Source organism: Dromaius novaehollandiae, chromosome 14 (genome assembly GCF_036370855.1).
Source record: "Dromaius novaehollandiae isolate bDroNov1 chromosome 14, bDroNov1.hap1, whole genome shotgun sequence".
Lineage (NCBI taxonomy): Eukaryota > Metazoa > Chordata > Aves > Casuariiformes > Dromaiidae > Dromaius > Dromaius novaehollandiae.
The window spans coordinates 13,504,919-13,525,003 of NC_088111.1; the positions used below are offsets into that span (position 1 = coordinate 13,504,919).

At 41.3% G+C, this 20,085-nt stretch overlaps 2 protein-coding genes across 4 annotated transcripts; one reads left to right on the plus strand and one right to left on the minus strand.

Moving 5' to 3' along the window:
- Positions 1-778: 778 nt before the first annotated feature.
- TVP23A (trans-golgi network vesicle protein 23 homolog A) lies at positions 779-18,997 on the plus strand. Of its 3 annotated transcripts, XM_064520400.1 has the most exons (8): positions 785-933; positions 1,044-1,123; positions 5,077-5,221; positions 6,128-6,217; positions 9,065-9,190; positions 10,976-11,105; positions 11,551-11,616; positions 17,104-18,997. In XM_064520400.1, the coding sequence occupies exons 1-7, from the start codon at positions 925-927 to the stop codon at positions 11,610-11,612; spliced, it is 642 nt and encodes a 213-aa protein (XP_064376470.1). In that variant the 5' UTR covers positions 785-924; the 3' UTR covers positions 11,613-11,616; positions 17,104-18,997. The 3 variants fall into 3 exon arrangements, with proteins under 3 accessions (XP_064376471.1, XP_064376470.1, XP_064376469.1); XM_064520401.1 differs by lacking the exon at positions 11,551-11,616 and having other exon boundaries at positions 779-933; XM_064520399.1 differs by lacking the exon at positions 17,104-18,997 and having other exon boundaries at positions 786-933; positions 11,551-11,991.
- On the minus strand, positions 12,729-19,967 carry NUBP1 (NUBP iron-sulfur cluster assembly factor 1, cytosolic). Its single transcript, XM_026096354.2, has 11 exons — positions 19,879-19,967; positions 19,697-19,801; positions 19,436-19,572; positions 19,145-19,213; positions 18,163-18,195; positions 17,081-17,171; positions 15,809-15,963; positions 14,514-14,624; positions 14,279-14,381; positions 13,464-13,547; positions 12,729-12,895 (listed from the first exon to the last, which is right to left on the minus strand). The coding sequence occupies exons 1-11, from the start codon at positions 19,910-19,912 to the stop codon at positions 12,843-12,845; spliced, it is 975 nt and encodes a 324-aa protein (XP_025952139.2). The 5' UTR covers positions 19,913-19,967; the 3' UTR covers positions 12,729-12,842.
- Positions 19,968-20,085: the final 118 nt, after the last annotated feature.

Here is a 20,085-nt window from a genome sequence, read left to right on the forward strand (position 1 = left end):
GCCTAGCTCTGTCATGCACTGAACCTGCAGTTTAAATAGAAACAGACAACTCTTAAAAACATTTAACAAAAGCACTAAATTTCCCACATTACACTAGTAGTGCACCCAATGCTCGAGCACCGTTGTACCCCTCCTCACCGAAGCAGCACGGCCCAGGGTCGGCGCTGCAGCTTGCAGGCCCGCTCAGAGGCAGGAGGGGATGGCTGCTGGGCTGGCCTCACGCTAACGGCACGGCCGGGATGGCCTCGCGCTGACGGCACGGCTGGGATGGCCTCGTGCTGGCGGCACGGCCGGGATGGCCTCGCGCTGGCGGCACGGCCGGGATGGCCACCGGACCAGCCTCATGCTAACGGCACAGCTGGGCTGGCCTCATACTAACGGCACGGCCAGGATGGCCACCGGACCAGCCTCATGCTAACGGCAGAGCCAGGCCCGTGAGCACTGTGGGGCTGCACACATTGGGGAACCAAGCAACACCTGTACCACGTTCATCATAATACATACTTTTTTATATATATATATATATATACACACACACATATGTATATGTTCACTTTTCCCTCCGCTTCCAAAAATCTTTAGTAACTGCTCCTGTTCTGACCAACCCGATGCTGCGGGGGGGGGCGGGGGGGGGTACAGTAAGACTAAACCCACAGAAATAACCTGCGCCTCCGGGGTGCCCTAGGAACGGCTCTCCCGCTGCCGAGGACCGAGGCGGGCGAGGGCAGGGCCTGCCCGCGCCGAGACCCCCCGGCAGCTCCCCTGCCGCTGAGGCCGCCGCCGTCAGGGCCCCCCGCTGCCGCCGCCGCCGCCCCGCTCGCAGGCCCCGGCCGGACCCTTTTCCCTGCAGCACCGCGCGGAGCCGCCGCGCCTGGCAGCGGGGCCGCCGGCTGCCTGCGGCGGGGCCGGGCCGGGCCGGGGAGGATGAAGCAGGTAGAGCCGCCGGCGGGGGCGGGCGCGGGGGCGGCGGCGCCCCCTCCCCCTCCCCCTCCCCGCTGACGGGCTCCGCGCGCGTCTGTGTTTTGGGGGGCTCCTCGCTGCAGGCGCTGGCGGACGACACCGAGGACGTGTCCCTGGAGCTGGGGAGCGAGGAGGAGGCGGCCCTGCGCTCCGCCGCCGTCAGGTAACGGGCGCCGCGGCCCCGTCGCCGCGAGGAGCGGCCGTTAGGGCGGCGCCCCGCAGCCGTCGCCGTCGCCGTCGCCGCGGGCAGAGGCCACGCGTGAGGGAGCCGCCCCGGCGCTGCCCCCCCGCCCAGGGGCCCGCTCCCCGGGGCGCCCGCGCTGCCCCCCGCCCGCCGCCGCCGCGGAATGGAGAAGCGAAACTGCGGTGGGCGGCGGCCCGGGAGCCGGGGCTGGTGCTGGTGCTCCTGCGGAGTCTCGGCCAGCGAGCCGGGAACGCGCCCAGGGATGCAGAACTGCGTCTTCTGAGAACGGAGGGTGGAATAATTTGGTTCAGTCACTTGTTTGGGTTTAACCTTATCCCAGTTTCAAATGCTTTGAACTTGGTTAGAGCTTACCCGGAGACTGAACCGCGGCAGCCCAGGCGTTTGGGGGCCTCCGGCGCATGGGCACGGCCTGCGGAGAGCCGTTCGCTTGGGGGCTGCTCTTGTGAGAAGAGGGGCGACTTACCCCCTCTTAGGTTTTCTGGTATCAGCACACACTCGGTCTGGGTTACTTCTGAGCCTGCGATCACCGCGCTTTCGAACTAGCCAAACAACACAAGACGGCAGAATTCACCCCAGCGTTAGGGAGGTGGCTGGAGAGCGGAGGGCAGGTGGTCAAGGCAGGAGGCCTGTTTGTTCAGAACTGGCCTGAACGCGGGTGGCCCGTCAGACGGAGGGTGCAGAGAGCAGCGCGCCCAGTGCTGCCGTCGCATTTTTGAGCAGGTGCTTGGAGTAGCTGCCCCCCGCTTCAGCGGTGCACTTCGAGCTTGACCCAGTTTGATTCCTTTACATTGGATGCAATTAACTGTGTAAGAGTTCACCCCATCCCAGTAGGCACCATCCTCACAAAGGGGAGCGAGGTGGTTTTAATGGCGATTGGCAGTCGTTCGGGCACCAGTTCCCCACCGCCTGTTTCGGGACACGCTGCTCTGTGGAGGTTCAGACACAGCAGGATGCCTGGAAGTCCAGGCAAGCAGGTCGCTGTGCCTTCGGGAGCCACGCGAGCACCCAGCAGTGCCAGCGCAGCATTTCTTACCTTCACCCTTTACTGGGTTTGAGTGTAAAATCTAGGAGAATGGTTAACCTGTTTTTAAAGTCTGTGCTGCATGGTCACTGTGTGAAGGCAGGGTGCCGCCTTCCTTGTCAGTACAAGAAATCACGTTAGTTCCTGCTACGATACCTTAATGCCATGGTATTTCTGGAAACAATCTTTTAAAACATTCTGTGAAGTAGAGTTGAATATCAATGCAGTCACTAAAGAAAAGCTGTACAGCTTTTTTGTTTCAAGAGGGATAGGCATGTTCTAGCTTAAGAGTCTAACAAACATGAATTTTATCTATAGGGATTAGCCAGTTATTAAAAAAAACTATTTGTTTATTGTTGGATTTGTAAATGCCATCTGATGGCTGTGGATTATGGGTATACACAGTTCTGTTAAATGAGGAAACAGTTTATTTACTGGATTCACTTAGTTTCAGGATTTTAAGCATAAATAAATGGACATTTTCTGAGGTTGAGCATGCCCTCCAAAAATGGGATGCAAGTTATGGTAATATCTACATTTTCCTCCCTTAGGACAAGAACCTGGGAATCTGCATGCTTTGGCTTGACTAACTATATCGTTGCGAGGACTGATACTCTGTAATGCCAATAAGCAGTGCTCAGTGCTTTAATAAATGTAGACCTCTTGCTCATGCCCCATTTTATCAGTAAAAACTCCTCAGAGTTTGCAAACTGAACAGTGTCCAAACAGTGATTCAGCATCCAACTTCCAAAATAAAACACTAACTTCTCCAAAGTTATATCTACTTTCACATTTGAAGCGCTGATATGTGCAAGTCCCATCTGCCCTGGTGCTCTTCCCGGTTGTGACCTATGAATAGCTTTTATTGCTACAACATACCATTTAGGTGAGGTATATAAGCAAACTCTTGCACCTTCTTCCTGCAACGTCATTGAGACTTGAAGGAGCAAGTCAGTACCTGCTTTTGATGGTTCACGCTATTCCCTCTGCTCTCCACCCCCTCATCAGGTTATGTAAGAAAAAGCTCCCTTCCCTTCAAGTGTCACATGTTTAGTTGTAAGTCAGAGGGAGTTTCTGAATAGTTTGAGGTTAGTGTGGGCATGATCAGGAATAAACACAAGCTTCATCTTTGTTTCATTCTTGCTTTTCCAGTCAAATGAGTCTACTACTACAGGCATGTTATTGCTATTACAGAACAGTTAATTACTGCAGAAGTCTGACTAGTATATCTAAACAATTGCTTTAAGTTTTGATTTCCAAATTTGTATTTTTAGATATTCATCAATGAACCAAAATAATTTATTTTTCAGAAATAAAAAATAGTTTTCCTGGGTTGGCAGGCACACAAAAGCTCAAAAACCCAGAAATGTAAATTGGTGTGCAAAGTGTCAGACATGAAAACAGCATTTAAATAATGTTTTCATATGACAACAGGTTAAACATGGTATCAGACATCAGAATCCAGAAATCTGAAACTTAGCATAAAAGCAAACAGAGTAGAAAGCTCATACTTGTAGGTATTTATATGCAATACAACTTATGAATGAATTCTCATTTACATTTCATTCTTATTTGAGTTGAACATCTTGAAGGCTGATGTAATGGCCCACTGCCCTTTTTCTATCCAAAGTGCTGAAAAAATCAGGTTTTGTAGTGATGTGGGTTTCAGCTTCACTTGGCCTTGTAATCCATTATTAGATAGATATTTGTATAGCTTTACAAGAAGAATGTTGTCCTGCAAATACCTTATGTTATGGTTGATAGTCACTTTGTGATTTGTCTTAATCTAAACTTTGTAGGTAATCTAAGACCGATCTTGTGATTCTTCCTATAAACTTGTCAAGTCTGAGTTTTAATTTTCTTAAATTATATCTTCTTTAACGATCATTAAAGAGCAAAATAGGTTTGCCAAGGCCATACTGCTGTTAATTGAATAAAGAGGTAGAGGGGATTAATGAGACAATTACTGACTTACAAAAAACCCAATTAATTTATTGAGAAAATGAGTTTTATTCACTCAGTATAGTTTTGCAGGAAGAAATTGATTAATTGAAATAGCTTCTGGTTAATTGTCATTTTAAACTAATTAGGATGTACACAACTCTACAGAATAAAGTCTTGTACTTGGTGTGTTACCAGGAGAATTTCACCCTGTGCTGCATTCTCCAACCCCCCCTTTCCTACTGTATAGGCCACTATTCTGTTCAGTATAGTTACTTCTTCCACTGAAATTCCTCTTTATTTTTGTTACGGACAAAGTTTAGTTGGAAGCGACTGAGGCATTTCGACAGATCAGCAAAACAAGCAGTGAGTGGACGTAACGAACACTGATTCACAAGAACTGCTAGCTTCCTACATTCTGCTCCTGTGAAAGGAAGAAGCGGTCACGCAGTTAACCTTCCAGTGTAATGACTGAAAGTCTTCTACCCAACAGATCTGTATTTTTTTTTAATTTTAGAGTTCCCGTTCTTCTTTTCAAAACAATTCTGAAAGGCGTAAGATCTCGCTTCTTTTGTGCCTTGCTATGCTAATTTTTTTCATGAGGTGATGATGAGTTTGGAGTAAGGGTGATGAATGCAACCGCTAGATTCCTTCATGCAGTACCAAAGAAACTGATGGGAGAATCTAGCTTTTGTTCTACCTTTGAGAAAGTTTTAACATGAGCAGCACAATCCTCTTTTTAGCTTTAGACTGGAGGTTGGCTACTGGGAATATTGCTTTGATAATGAAGATGCAGATCAGCGTGTGAAGTAATAGCTGCTACAAACAGATACCATTATAGACGAGAAATAGTTGTGATATTTCATAAGCTTTATGCTGCATTGTTAGCAAATACCATAGCATTCCTTCTTGTCCCATAACTTCCTAAGTGTTGTGCATTGTTTTCTAGGCACCCACTGGCCACCTTTTTCCATCTGTTTTTCCGAGTGAGTGCTATTGTTACCTACTTGTTCTGTGACTGGTTCAGCAACAGCTTTGTTGCCTGTTTTGTCACTATTCTCCTTCTCCTATCCTTTGACTTTTGGTCAGTGAAGGTAAGATGACCCTGAAAAGTAATTACCTTTGAAAATATTTTGTGTGCCATTAAATAAAAGAAGGGGAAGCCATATTCTGAAAGAAGTGGTAAAAACCTTGTGATCTGTTAATTCCTAAAATGCATCAAGCTCATTTTAATGAAAAGATGCTTACACATCTTAGTTACTGCCTTGGTTACTAACAGAGTGAGACAGTTACCCTGTCTTACGTAGATCTGTTTGCGTATTTTTCTCCCTTAGAAGAAGTAAAGTAGTACTAGCCTTCAGTGATGGGTTGCAGAAGAGTCCAAAGCTGCAATACGGTGCCACACCCCAGTGTGCAAGAGCTGCAAAACACTTCTGGGAGCCCAGCCATGGTGCTGGCTCCCTAACTGCCTGCGGGCACAGGGGTCCTGCCTGCACAGAATCGATGTGTGGAACAAGGCCATAGCAGTGGAGATGTGAGGCACTGTGTGTCCCCCAATATACTGAAAAATGCTAGTATTTATCCAGCTGCAAAAATGTTTCCTTAATTTGTTTGCTTGATTCCATGCAGTTCACTTACTCATGATTATTTTCTATTCTTTCAATGCATTTCTGTTTGGGGCTCGCCTCTCTTACTGGGAGAGTTTGTTTATCAGGGGATTTTCCCATTAACTGACTTAGGAAAGGTGCATCCTTTAATTTCCCATCTAAATCAATGTTGTTTTGCCAACTGTCATATTAGAACAGGAGAACAGGCCTCTGAATTTCTATTAACTTATCCATCCTCAATGACTGTTGTGTCCAAGTTGGCATAGCTTATAGAGCTCATTTAGCATTTGATGAAAGATGTGATTTTTCAGATGTGCTTGCCATTTTTCTGAAAATGTTAGTGTGACAAATGAATTATGCAACTGATTAATGCAGATAATTGTTTCTCACTAGAACGTGACAGGAAGACTCTTGGTTGGTTTACGCTGGTGGAACCAGATTGATGAAGATGGAAAAAGCCACTGGGTATTTGAAGCAAAAAAGGTAAGAATAGTAAGAGTAGGCACAGGGTAAACCTGATGCTCAAATAAAGTAACTGGACTCTAGAGCACCTTTCTAACAGTTGCTTTTTGTTCAGCTTCTATAAATGAAGAAGTATTCAAAACAAAAAGAATTGTAAGCACACAGGATTTATGACATCCTGGAGTTCTTCAGTGCAAAACTTATAACATTTTCATCAACAGAATAAGGATGTGTTACTGTAGTTGTGAAACATTTCTGGTAGTTCTGCTATTTTGTTTCCAGTGAGGATGTGTTGTGATAAAAGCAGCATCCCATAGTTAATTCCAACACAGTGTTCTCTCCAGGAAAGAGCTGCATTGAAAGTAAGGTTGAATAATTCGAATTCAGTTTTAAAAAGTGTACTCCTTTCATTCATGCTCATGGAATATGCTGGCAAATGGAACCTGGATCATGGGGGTTTTCACGCTGAGCACCCCTCCAGGTGCCCTGGACACCAAACACCCCCGGCATTGCCGCCAGCTAGAGGCGGGATTGTGGCTTTCACTTTTGTTTGCTAACCCCATTCCGAGAACAGCTTGGTAGAACGAGGCTTCGAGAGCTGTTCACAACATGGGTTTCAGGCAAACTCAGCTGCACACACAGCCTAGTGCTGAGGAAAATGTAAAACGCTCTGAAACACAGGTCTAGAAGTGCCCTCTAGCAGCCCAGTGGCTGTTGGCAGCCAGAAGGCAGCCAGGCAGCAGGCAGGAACACCATATGTAGGCAGAGTGCAGCTGACCACCCTTAGGAGTGTAACAGACACCAGCTTTCTTCCTGTAACCTAACTGACATCTAAAGGGAAAACATAGGATGGTCTGTATGAAAGTAAAGAAACTAGAAGACCTCCAGAGTTTCTTAGTCCTGTTGAGACAGCAAGCAAGAGCTTTCATAGCATCTAAAGCAATGTCATCCATGAAGTGACCTCATAACCTCAAAATTATCATAAAATGAGCAAGTGTATTGCCTAGTTCATATATTGCAGTTTGTTAGTTCTAGCCTAGAAGTACAAAGCTGACTTATCTGTATGGACTTAAGCCTTCCAGAAATTCTGGCAGAATAGTCATTTGATTAATATGAGAATCACAGAATCATGAGAAAGAATATATAATTAGGATGGATTACATTTTTGTCATGGATAATCCATGAAATATACTCCAACACAGCAAGATCCTAGAATACACATGATTCTCTTAGTTTCTGGTATCCAGTGTTCCTTACTTCCCTTGTCAGTCCTCTGGCAGCCTTTTCAGACCTTCTTATGGGGTGAATTTGCTTAGAAAAATTCCAAATCACTCACCAGCAATAAGCTGCTGATTTCTGGCCTGCTGCTGCTGTGACAGAGCTTCCCCTAGAAATCCTATTTTCTTCTGAGGATTGCTGGAAGTACAGTAATTCCTACTTTCACACTCCAAACATCAAAACTCTCTTCTCCCCTTTCCCTAAGCTGATCACAGCCTTTTGTAATCTCACTCATCAAGTTAACTAGGTCTTTCAGGTGCAGAGTTCTCAGGTTTATTGACTTTTTTCCCCCTCTGAATAGTTATCACTAATGCAAAGTTGCTGCTGAGTAATTTATAAATAATGCTGGATAAAGGAGAGTAAACCCTTTTATCGACTGAGAACATCTTTTTCTATAACTATGAAGGCATAGAATCATATTATTATTCTCTGGATCTCTGCAGTGTCGCTGGTTTAGAGTATATGTGAAAATAAAAGCTTTTAATTAATGGATCTTGTTTGGCAAAATGGAGTTACTTAAGCATGTTTACAAGTTGGATGCAATAGTCTGTCTAATGTGGGATGCATAGATGGAGAAATCTCTGATCTTCTAGCAAAGATCAGAACCTGCTGAATAATTCTCTTTCTTTAGTTTCTCTGAAGTGTTAGGAACCAATAATAATCCTTTCACCGTAGATAAAGACATTAGTTATCTTGACAAGAAGAAATTGGCAGCCAGGGCTTTTTGCAACCTGCCTTGATGTTTTTGCTCTCTCTGAAGTAAACAAACAGAGCACATGCCAGCAGTTGTCATGGCTGTCCAGCACTAGTATGACAGAGTAGGCATTTTTGAAACCACATTGCTTAAATTATGGAATATCAATGGACTGCATAAACAAAATTATTAGTATTAGCTAAGTTTTAGTAAAGTATTAGCTAAGATAAGACACTATGTTTTTAGAGAAGGGTATGGAAATGCGCACTGGTATGAGAATTCCTTTGTCTGAGTTGAAACCAACTGATAAATCCTATGGGGATCTTTAGAGTTTCCTTGTTAGCTCTTGGAATAGGTATGCCTTGCAATTTCCATATTAGCCTCTATAGCTGTTTGGGACTGAATTTTTCTTAGCACTTTTGCTTTGTGAACAGGATACCTGCCATGAATCTGCTTTACAAACCATAATACTTATACCAGCGTCTTCTGTTTCACACTTCTCTGAGGCCTTGATAGTTTAAGTCTAATGTTGTCAGAGCTAACTTAGTTTTTCTGTAGTTTAATTACTAGTGTAGCAGAACTTTTGACCTGTAAGTCAAAGTACTATTAATTTGTGGTGTTAGGGGCAACCGAGATTGACAACAGGAATAAAACATCTGACTTAAATGGGAACAGAAACCGGAACATTTTGAAAATTCTGTCATGTACAGTAGGGCAGCAGGCAGAGAACTTGGCACCAGCTATTTTTCTTCGTATTGCATTCCCCACCTGTGCATACTAAGTGAAGTTTAGGTGAAGAAGTGATTTTGTCCATTCTTCCTCCTTTGCTCATTTCTTTTGTTATTTATTGTTGGTTTTGTCTTTCTGACCAAAAGCTTCAATAATTTTCTTTTTAGGTATCTACCATAGCTGCCTCAACTGAAGTTGAAGCTCGAATCTTTTGGCTTGGTCTCATTATCTGTCCAGCTATTTGGACAGTGTTTTTCTTTAGCACCTTGTTTTCCTTGAAGCTGAAATGGCTGGTAAGTCTGGGGTACTGAATATGAACTACAGATGACAGTAGGTACACTACAGGTAGGTAGAGGAGGAACCCTGATCTGTTAATTCTGTAACAGTCTTTGAACCAAAATCTCCAACATTAAAACAACTCACTAACAGTTTCAAGTCATAAAGAGGTTTCTGCAGTCAAACCCAGCACTCTGGAATTGATTTATAATTTTTAGCCCCACTTCTACTAAGTTATCAGATACCAACTTTTTCATCTAACTCAAGTAGAACATCTTAACTGTTTGGCAAAATTGCAGCCTCATTTTTAACTGTAGCAACTTACTTTTTCCCAACTTCTTTATTTCAGTCAAAGGAAACTATTTGATAGAGGGCAAAAAAAAAAAAAAAAAAAAAAAAAAATCAGTGGTACTGGTTTTCAGGTTTTCACATCTCCTTGGGATTTGAATGTTACTGTGATTTGAATTTGCTCTTACTATTGGAATAAAGATTTTAGATTTCTGGTACCATTCCCTTTTGAAAGAACCAGTATCATAGTGCTTAAAAATCTTGATAAATTCAGCTATAATTACTGCATAACTACTGTATTTATAAACCATCTACTCTGTAAAGGAAATCATTATACCTATTTGCAAATAGTAAAAGAGGAAATTTACCTCACAGATTGCATTATGCTAAGATGCTTTTTGTCTCCAAAATCTTCATGTTTTCCCCTGTAAACTATTCTATTGTAACACTTGCATAATTGCCATTCATTCTGTCAAATTATTGTGCTTAAAAGCTAGATCAGAATGCTATAAGTACAAGTTCTTTAAAAATTTTGGAAAGATCAAAAGCAATGTCTTGCACACATGCTGCAGTATAACACATCACCACCAAGATTACATTTTATTACTAACTGACACAGGAAATTCAGATACATGTAAGAATCAATTGCAAATTTATAATTGCTTTTTAGTGCTCAAAATGACATAGCTAAACAAACAGTAGTTGAAAGTTAAACCAGTTTCTCAAAGGTTCCACCTTTCTTTTCGTAAACCAGAGATTGTTTGCTAGACTGAGCACTAGTTGGCAAAGGGATCCAAGCTAGCTCTGAAGAGACAGGTCTTTCAAGTGCTTACTGTCAAGTAGCAGTAATTGTAAAAGCTGAGGGTTACACAAAGGAAAATTTGATAGCTTCCAGGATATGGTTTCTGAGCCTATTTTTGTCATGTCCGTGAAAAACACTAAAAAAAAAAATCTTATTTTTTTAAATTATTTCATTAGTCGATTAGTTGGATAAATGAATTCTGCCTACTGCTAAGCCTATGGTACCATAAAAGAACCTAATTATTTTCAATGCCAGTTAATGCTACATATAGGTTCACATCTATTGATGCTCTTGGTAAATCCGTAAGTTACAGGATGTTATTCTATATAATAAGGCAGTTGTTGGTAAACAAGCCTGCAGGCTTGCTCTATATCCAGACATGAGTTTTTAAGATACAAATCAGACTTAAAATAAGTAGAGTGATTATAGAGTCAAAGATAGCCTTTTGAATATGATTTTAAGACAGTAAAGAATTCTTTCATAATGCAGAATGACCTTAGCCGGGAAGAAAAAACTGTATCACTAGATAAAAAGAGATATTTTGTAGAAAGGGACTTGTGTTTATAAATAGTTTGACTGGACTGCTCAGAAGTTCTCATTTATAGCTGAAGGAATATTTGATTCTTATGGCATTTATATACATGTGTGCATATGTATATACAGTTTATATATAGCACTATATTTGTCCTAGCTAACTTTTGTTTGTCCACAGGCTCTTGTTGTAGCTGGGATCTCCCTTCAGACTGCTAATTTATATGGATACATCCACTGTAAGTTAGGGGAACAAAAAAGCATCAGCAGAATAACTTCAAGTTTTTTTGTCGCAGCAGATGTTTCCAAGAGTAAGTACTAAGCTGGTTTGTCACTTATAGCCCATAAAATATCTGATACTGCCCTGCCACATGCTGTTGGTTTTGAGTCTTTCCAGGTATTAGTTCTTAAGTTCCCATAAGTTTCTTGCTTGCCGAGCCTGATTCTCCAAGAAACCCTTCTTGTGGGACTCTCCTGGCAGGCTGTACCCCATATCACTTTGCTACCACATTCTAGCCAAACTCAGCAGCTTGGTGTCCTTTAGTCTCTTCCCAGCTGGCCCTCTTCCAAACCCCATTAAGAATTTCCTCTAAATTAATTCTCAGAGGGATTTCTGACCTATATGATGCCTTTGCTTAGGCAGAGGCTTTAAGAACTATCTCAGCCCTCTGGCTTCTACCAGGCTCATCTCTGCTTATAAAAGATTCATATACAGCAGGTTAAGTGAACAGCCACATTCATGTGTTCATTCTACAGGACAGACAAGGAGAACTTCAGAAAATTGCATCAAAGAACATGGAAACACAGCCAGTAGATAATCAAGTAAGGACAAACTAAAAAAACTGGATGTGCAGTAAAAATATTCATGAAAGCTGTTCTTCATATGAAGACACTGAAATAAAGCTCTCTAGAAGTATGCCTGCAAGAAATACAGACTTTGTCATTTATGTTTGTAGGGTCTTTAAACTCTAAAAGGTTTGGAGCTACTGCTACTTACTTTAACTAAAACTTTCATCAAAAAGCAGTTTGTACAGGCAAGAATATAAAGCTTATTGTTTATACGCAGAGAGACTTATAAATCTGTAAACTGACCTGAAACTTGGCTTGTCCTGAGAACTAGGATGAAATCAAAGAAATGCTCATTTGTTTAACTTTGGCAATAGAATAAATAAAGTAAGTTTTCCTTATCATACACAATACTGATTCCTCAATAAAAAGTGGAATTACAATCACAAAAAGCCTCTTGGTTACTTAAGATACTGAGAGTTTATTCTTTAGTGTTCAGGCTTAAAATCTAGTAGAAGAAACAATATGAACTCAGGCAGCAAGTTTATCATAGAGTGCTTGTTTTGTGAAGCAGCTACAGTTATGTTTAAGTAATTAAAATAAATTAATCTTATTCTGATCCCTGTAATAAATTACTGTACCTGCACATAATTGTAAGTTGCCTAAACTCTAGTAGGATTTTTATTTTAAAAGCAATGCTGATTAAAAAAAAGACGGGACAATACCATAATGAAAATTCCATTCTAAATATAGATCTTTTCCACTGAAAGAAAGAGATACTCGAGTGAGCTTATTCAGTAAGAGGTGAGAGTGCATTACAATTAATGTTAATGCAGAATGCAGGAAAGAAAATCCTACTATTGATTTAGTGACTCAGTTAAGTTTATATACATGTAAATTAGCCATATTAGATATAATGCCCCAGTATCAGTGAAATGTATATACAAGATTTTATTCAGGAACGTGAATATGAAATATATGTCTTCAGAAGCCAACTTTATATTCAGTATTAGTACCATGACACTGGACGCAGAGCCCATCTGTGTTACACAGATAAAGGCTCAGTTTTGTAACATTCCAGCAAGCTTTCTGACCACCTGAGAACTTCAGGAATCTTGAAGTACTATGGAAAAACTAAGGCAAGGACATAAATATTAAGAATTTATTTGCAAGATACAAAATGATACATTCTTTCCATTAATTCAAGGCATAAGTTACATTTCTATAATTAATGTGAACTACATTTTTATTCCATTCATTGATTAGATAGTCTTTTCTTCTTGAAAATGCTGTAGATCACAGTATTCCTGAATCCCTGCAAAGACAGGGAGAAAAAAAGTAATATAAATACTATTTCAGTCACACATCATGGGTTATTGCTGCAGCAGTCTGTCCCCTATCAGCACAAATATCACAAGTTGGGTCTTTATCATGGCCAAAAGGGCTTTAGAAATTTCCCAGCTGTTTGCATTTTAAAACCTGCACATCATGTGCTCTTTAGGTACGTTTTGTATGTTTTCTGTGTTATTACTATCAGAAGTAGGGGCAATATTTAGTCAATTATATTTATTTATAGTGAATTCCTCTCAATAGACCTCCATGAGAGTGTTAAAAATTTTCTGTGAAAGCAAGGATACCCACATCTTTTCTGAAAATTGATTTAAGCCAAACATTGAAACTAAGCCTGCAATAACTGACTCCCAAAACCAAGTAAATATGGTAGTTGCATATGTTAGTTTCATAATTGCTGTGCACATACTCTGCAGAGTGCAAAGCATTATTAGTGGCAGAATAAACTAATTCTGTTTAGCACCATCATATATTGTAGAAGGTAAGTGCTCAGAACTGAGAGGATCTGTTCACACAGTGATTTCTAGACTTACTTTGAATGATACTTCTGTAAGATGATGTAGCTGGAGAGTCAGGTACTTCAGACAAGAAAGACTGGCCTTTATCACAACTTTTTCCTTGAAGGACAAAAAAAAAAACTTTATGAAAGCAAAGCAACAAGATAGATAAGCTCATCTTGATTTTACTTTTATCCCAGCTGTACCATTCCAAACAGACACTTGCTTCTATTCCCCTTAAGAAGTCCTTCCATTGATAATATAATCGGAGCTACAAATCTTGTAGTTTTCCAAAGAAATACTGGTAGCAAAAAACTTCACTCTTTTCAAAGTACTGACCTGTGCCTTGACAACATTAAATAAAATATTAATTGCTAATAGCTTGATTCTTCCACCCTAGCTATCCCATTATCCACAAGTGAATTTGGGCAGTGCCAGTAACAGTAACTTGGTAAATTGAAAGTGCTAGTTTTAAAGCTTAATGTTTCCAAGATGTTATTCTGGCAGTGGTATGATTTTCTTCTGTCTGTGTTTTTAGGTGATCATACCAAAGAGAAAGATACAGTGTATTTAGAACATGATTATATAGCTGACAAGCCAAGATTAAATATCAGCCTAAGGAAATTACCACTTTTCTCTTTTCACACCAAACTATGTCACAGTTCCAGTAACCTGGGTCAAAAAAAATGTTCTATGTAAAAGTGGATAATTACCTAAGAGACAATGTTTAACATTCTAATTTATCAGTGTCCGAGTCCACGTTTTCCAGTAATTACATTAGCAAAAGCACTGTAACTAAGATGACAGTAGGCACAACTTTTTTCAAACATAGTGCAATACAGTAACATTACCTATTTGAGGATCTAGAGGCACTTTACCCAGGAGGGAAATATTTAAGTTCTGGCACATCTTCTCTGCACCTCCAGTAGTTGGGGGAAAGATCTGAGATTCATTCTGTGACAACACGAAAATCAGAGTTAACAAAACACAACAATTTTGAAAACAAGGCATTTTAGAAGCAGTTTTTTTATATATAGACAACATCACAATAAAAAAAAAAAATCTGCAAGATACAAATTGCCTTACCTTACACTTTGGACATACAAAGCCACTCATATTTTCAACCACACCTATGATAGGCACTTTCACTTTATGACAGAAGTTGATCTCTTTCCGAACATCCTGAAGTGATACTTCCTACCAATAAGAAAAAAATGTTATTTTGATAGTCCATAAGCAGAACCTATTAAAGTACATCCTTAGAGCTATTTTAAAAAAAGTTTATAATGAATTATTGCTATCTTCATATTTTGAAAAAACAAACTTGTTAGGTACTCTACCAGTAAGTTATGCCTAGGAATGAACAGATAGATAAAACAGTTTTAATCCTCCGCGGAATGTGGGTCTATTTTGAAAATCTGACTTAATTCTTGTAGAGATTCAGCCATATTTATGTTTTGTCCCCTACCTTCATCTTGTATCTTTAGTTCTTTAAATGGAGCTTTCTACATTTTCAGTTTACAGAAAGACCGTTAGCATTCTCCACAGAGCAGAGAAAGACAAGAACCACCAGGCTTACATTTGCTCTTTCTTTTCAAATTAATATTTGAAATAGCTTACCATTCCCTCAGATTTTTCTCATATATGCCTGACCTCATTTAGTTCTCCTGTTTGCTTCTCCTTCCCTCATCACCTACCTTGTATTACCCTTACCACTTCACTTTCTTCACATTTTATTCTTTCATCTGTTCTTAGAAATACTAAGCATCTTCTGCTAGTTTCATCTCCTGCTCCTTTCCAAACAAGGCATTTGATAAATTTTAAATTTCAGCTGCACAGAGGTTGATTTTTCTTTTCATAAAATGCACTAAGTTGTCTACTCTCTATTTGCAAGTCAAGCTTTCCTTAAGATTGTAAGTTTTCTGCCTAAAGTTGTCTCCTCTCTGAACAATTTATGCAAGAGACTAGTATTGTACAGTCTGGAGACTTTGGGCTATTTTACGTGCTGTCAAACAGCATAAATCTTATCACTTAAATCCAAAGCTTTACTAACTTCTGAACATTTAAACATTGGTGATAATAAATTTGCAGTGATGTCAACTGTAACCTTGAAGAGGGAAGTGAAATTTCCTGCATTTCACTTCATGACAGCTTTTGATTGTGACCTGTTCAGTGGTTTGCAGGCTGTAACTAACCCGCTTAAGATCCTTTACTCTGCTGAGACATCCAGCTAACACATAAGCCAGCAATCCGTGAGCACAAAACAAGTCAGCCAATTTACTTGGAATCGGTACTGTTATTTCTCTGAAGTCAGAGATTCTAAACCAAGGATTTGCTTTAACTGTCATGATGCTTTGTCTAAGGAAATGAAATTCCCTTACCTGAGGGGTGGTGATTATAACAGCACCATCTATGTGTGCTGCACTGAGATACTGCACGATAGATAAGTGTTCATCTGAGGTACCTGGAGGTGTATCTACAATAAGATAGTCGATTTCACCCCAGTCCACATCACGAAGAAATTGTTTGATCAATCCTAAAAAGAAAATGTAAGAATATGGAACAGAAAAAAATATATACATATACACACACACACACTTGAAATTTTAAAGTCTAGGTATGCAGTTTCTTCTGACCACTGTCAATTTAAGTACAAAAATGCTTATTTTGTCAAGGCTTAAAAAAAATACACAGCATTTGACCCACTGTGTCTACTATTTAAAGAGACTGGAAGGAACACTGAGAAGGCATTCTCTAATGAAAGTTTATCTTGAGCTGGAATGCAACCAGCAACTCTATAACTTGGTGTGTGGTTCTATAATGAAAATATGGTAACTATTTACTCAAAGATCTGCTCTGTCAAATTTGGGTGGGGTGGGAAGTATTTTACTATCATTGCAGATTCAATATAAATGACTAGAAAAAAATCTAGCTCATAACTCCATCTAACAGTTGGCGCCACTACTTCTAGTTAGTTACAGGGTTATTAGCTACCTTTATGTACAGCAAGAAAACAAAATATTTGAAGCTATAGTTTTGTCTACAGAATTATATAGTGCTGTCCACAGGATGAATATCACAAAAAACTCCCACTTTAAAATTTATGAGTTGAAAAACTTCCTTTTAGAAAACACATTTTTTAATATACCAGACTACAATTAAAGCAAAGTTCAGAAATCCAGATATGCATATGCTATATTTTTTATTAGTGCAATTTGACTAAATTTAAGTGCGTTTTATTCCAGTTTTCCTGTTTTTACCCTGCTGTAAAACATTTTACAGTTGTTTCAACAATTTGATATATTCTATTCCCATACATTACTGTTTTAAAAGAGGAAAAAGAAACATGAAGTGGGATTAAAAAAAAAAAAAAGAAGAAAAGCTCTATTCCTTTTGCAGAACTAAAATCAGTCTTTATTACTACAGTTTCAAAGTGACTGAAGCCCTTAATTTTCCTCTAGTTGAACATACGCATTTGATGAAATTAAGAGGTTCTGCAAATTGCAAAGCCAAAACATTAACCTCTGGTTTAACTGGACTACTTTCTCAGTTTTTCCCATTGCTTACCATATGAGGTTTATGTTATTAAAGTCATCAACTGATATTTCATCTTTAAAGCAGATCAATTATTGGTGAAAACATTAAATACATACCATTTTTTTTTGGTCCTCTCCAGATGACAGCATCATCAGGACTACTGAGCAAGAATCCCACTGACATGACACCCAAGTTTTCTTCAACATACTAACAAAGAAGTAGTTGAACATTAAAGAAATCAATTCTAAATAAACAAATTTCATTGAAGAAGTAATTTCAGCGGGGGAGTAAAAAAAGGACATTAAGAAAATGAAGGCATGTTTCCTTTGATAAAGGGGGAAGAATTAGGCTATTAAAGGCTACACAGGTTCTTGTGCAACACTCACTAATCTAATGATAGTCATCTTGTTAACAAGATAAATGACAAGTCCATTTTTCAAAAGCTGAGGGCAATTAAAAAAAAAAAAAAAGAAGAATATTAAAAACATCAGAGAAACTAATATCCTCTCTGTCATCACCACTTGGACTGCATATACTTAGTCCAGCACGCTGGAGCATGTGACAAAAACTGTAACTCATCTAACTATATTCACGGACTGGCAAAGAACTAGTTGTGGTAAGTTTAACAGTGGTTTATGGAATCACCAGAGGCAACACAAGGCTAAAAACAGCCTTCCCTCTCAGCACTCTCAGCATCAAGTCTGTCTTTTTTTTTTTTAAACAAACAAACAAAAAAACAGATTACCTTTAGCATGTATCCTGCTAACAACAAAAGCACCTGAATTTTCCCCATGTTTTCTGCAGATTAACAATTTTTTTTGCCTAACTGTGCTTAAGATGCTTTCTGATCTTTCTGTCTGTCATTGAAAGAGTAACATACTGCACAGCTCTCATGACAACCAAAAATAATGAAATCAAATAACCAGTATTTATTGCCCATATTAACAGGCGGTATTAAGAAAGCCAGTACAAAAGAGAAATACATTTACAATGATAAAACTATATTGGAAACATGGTACTATTATCAACAAAAGTAATTTAAACCTCTGATTTATATGGCCTGTAGCCAGATTCCACAGAATCTGGACATTTGTGTCATTGGATAAAAAAAATGACTAAGTAGCCCCTGTTTCCCCCACTCCCTTACAAACAGCCCCCAGCCCATAAACTACTTTTTACAACAGTTAAACCAACTCACCACTGGAGACCATCCAGAACCACTCTGATGAACCTGAAAATTGGCGTAAAATGAATGAAATAAATCAGAAATAAATACAGAAATTATGTAACGCATGAACAATGCAAGTCAAAACTGATGATGATCTATGCTATAGATGCAATACTGCTGGCTTTATTAGAACAGCTGAATGAAAAACTACAGAGGACCCAGACTGCCATTAATAAGTGAACAGTAAAATCCATTCATAGAATCATGCAAATGTTACACCTAATGAGCTGACTCACACCTTCAGTATAACTACTGAACCTTTTGGCAGAAAAACTATCCATGATTTTATATATTTATATAAAATATTCTAGGGATGATAAAGATCATTGTGCTACCACTACTTAAGTTTTTAAATAGTCGAATATGCAGCAGATAACCAGCAAGAGCTGGGTATGATGCAGTTGGTATGGGCAATTAATTAATCAACCTGCTCAAACATACCCAAATGCCTCCGGAAGGTGCAGCTATTCTGAGGTTAGCAAACATTTGTGCTCTGAGTCAGTTACACAGCAACAACTTTCAACCAATACTAGAAGCATCATCACTGGAACACAAAGTTTAAATCCTCTTGCCTCATATTAACTGGAAAAGTCTTCAAGGAAAGACCTTGCTAATTAGCACACTTCGCATCAAAACAGTACAACAGTCCTCAACTTCTCAGGAACTCCACAGCTAGCTACTTTAATGAGGTCTTGTTTTTAAGTTTGGTAAGAGATGCTTCCTTTTTTGCAGCTTACGGTGAGATACTAGTGAAATGCAGTATTTTGTTGTTCTATTTTGCTAATAAAGCTGATATAGCAAAAGAGTTTTAAATGTCAATTTTTAAATAAGCTGTGTTATAACTCACTAGCCTACCACTAGCTGCTCACTTGGTAGTTTGCAGAACTGGTCCTCCTAGAAGCAAACGGCTCTTTTGCACTAAGCCACCACTAGGAAAGCCACAGAGATCTACCTGCTCTCCTTCTAGACCCATCATTTTAGGGATTGATGGCCCGCAAATATCTATGTCCAGCAGAGCAACCTGCAAGAGAAGAGACCACTGGAAATGTCTCTGCGGAGACCAAACCATTCAACGCAGACAGTAAAGGGAACTCCGCAATGGGAACAGTTCAAGCTCTTAACGAGAAGGGGCGCGGGGTGAGCGGCGCGGCCACGGCCCGGCCCCTGCGCGCTCCCCGCCGCCAGCCCCAGCCCCAGCCCCGCCCGCGGCCGCCCCCGCCTCGCCCCCGCGGCGCCGCCCCACCTGCTTGGCCTCGTCCGCCGCCAGCCCGTGTGCCAGGAGGGCGCTGAAGGTGCTCTTGCCCACGCCGCCCTTCCCGGACAGCACCAGCACGGTGTGCTTCACGGAGCGCAGCCGCGCCCGCAGCTCCGCCGCCTCCGCTGCGGGCGACACCGGCGCGACGACCGTCAGCGGGAGCGCACGGCCCCGCCCACCCCGGCTGGCCCCGCCCCCGCACGGCCCCGCCCACCCCGGCTGGCCCCGGCCCCCCGGGGCCTCCCTCACCCGGGTCCGGGGCAGCGGCGGCGCCGGCCGCGCAGAGCCGCTGGTTGGGGCATCCCTGGCAGGCGGCGGCCCTGCCCGCCTGGGCGCTGCTGGTCCCGGGACAGTCTGTAACGGAAAGAGAGAGCTGGAGCACAAGTACTGGGGAAGGGGGGGGGCGGCCCGCCGGCGCCGCGCGCCCTCACCCTCCGGCCGCGGCCCTCCCGCGACCTCGGCCATGGCGCCCACCACCTGCGTCACTTCCGGGAGGGGGCGGTGCTACGAAGGGGCACCGCGTGCCTCGCGCGCATGCGCCGGGGCCCGTCAGGCGGTGCCTCCCGAATGCTGCGGCCCCGCCCGGGCGGGCTCTGCGGCGTCTTCCGCCGCCAGGGAGCGCCCCAGGGCGGGGTCTC

Coding starts and splice junctions, on each gene's coding strand:
- NUBP1 (XM_026096354.2), bottom strand. CDS start 19,912: ATGGCCGAGGTCGCGGGAGGGCCGCGGCCGGAGG. Junction 15,964..17,080: donor GAGAGGACCAAAAAAAAATG/GTATGTATTTAA, acceptor TTTTCTTTTTAG/GATTGATCAAACAATTTCTT. Junction 12,896..13,463: donor TTACAGAAGTATCATTCAAA/GTAAGTCTAGAA, acceptor CTGTCTTTGCAG/GGATTCAGGAATACTGTGAT.
- TVP23A (XM_064520400.1), top strand. Junction 5,222..6,127: donor TTGACTTTTGGTCAGTGAAG/GTAAGATGACCC, acceptor GTTTCTCACTAG/AACGTGACAGGAAGACTCTT. Junction 9,191..10,975: donor CCTTGAAGCTGAAATGGCTG/GTAAGTCTGGGG, acceptor GTTTGTCCACAG/GCTCTTGTTGTAGCTGGGAT.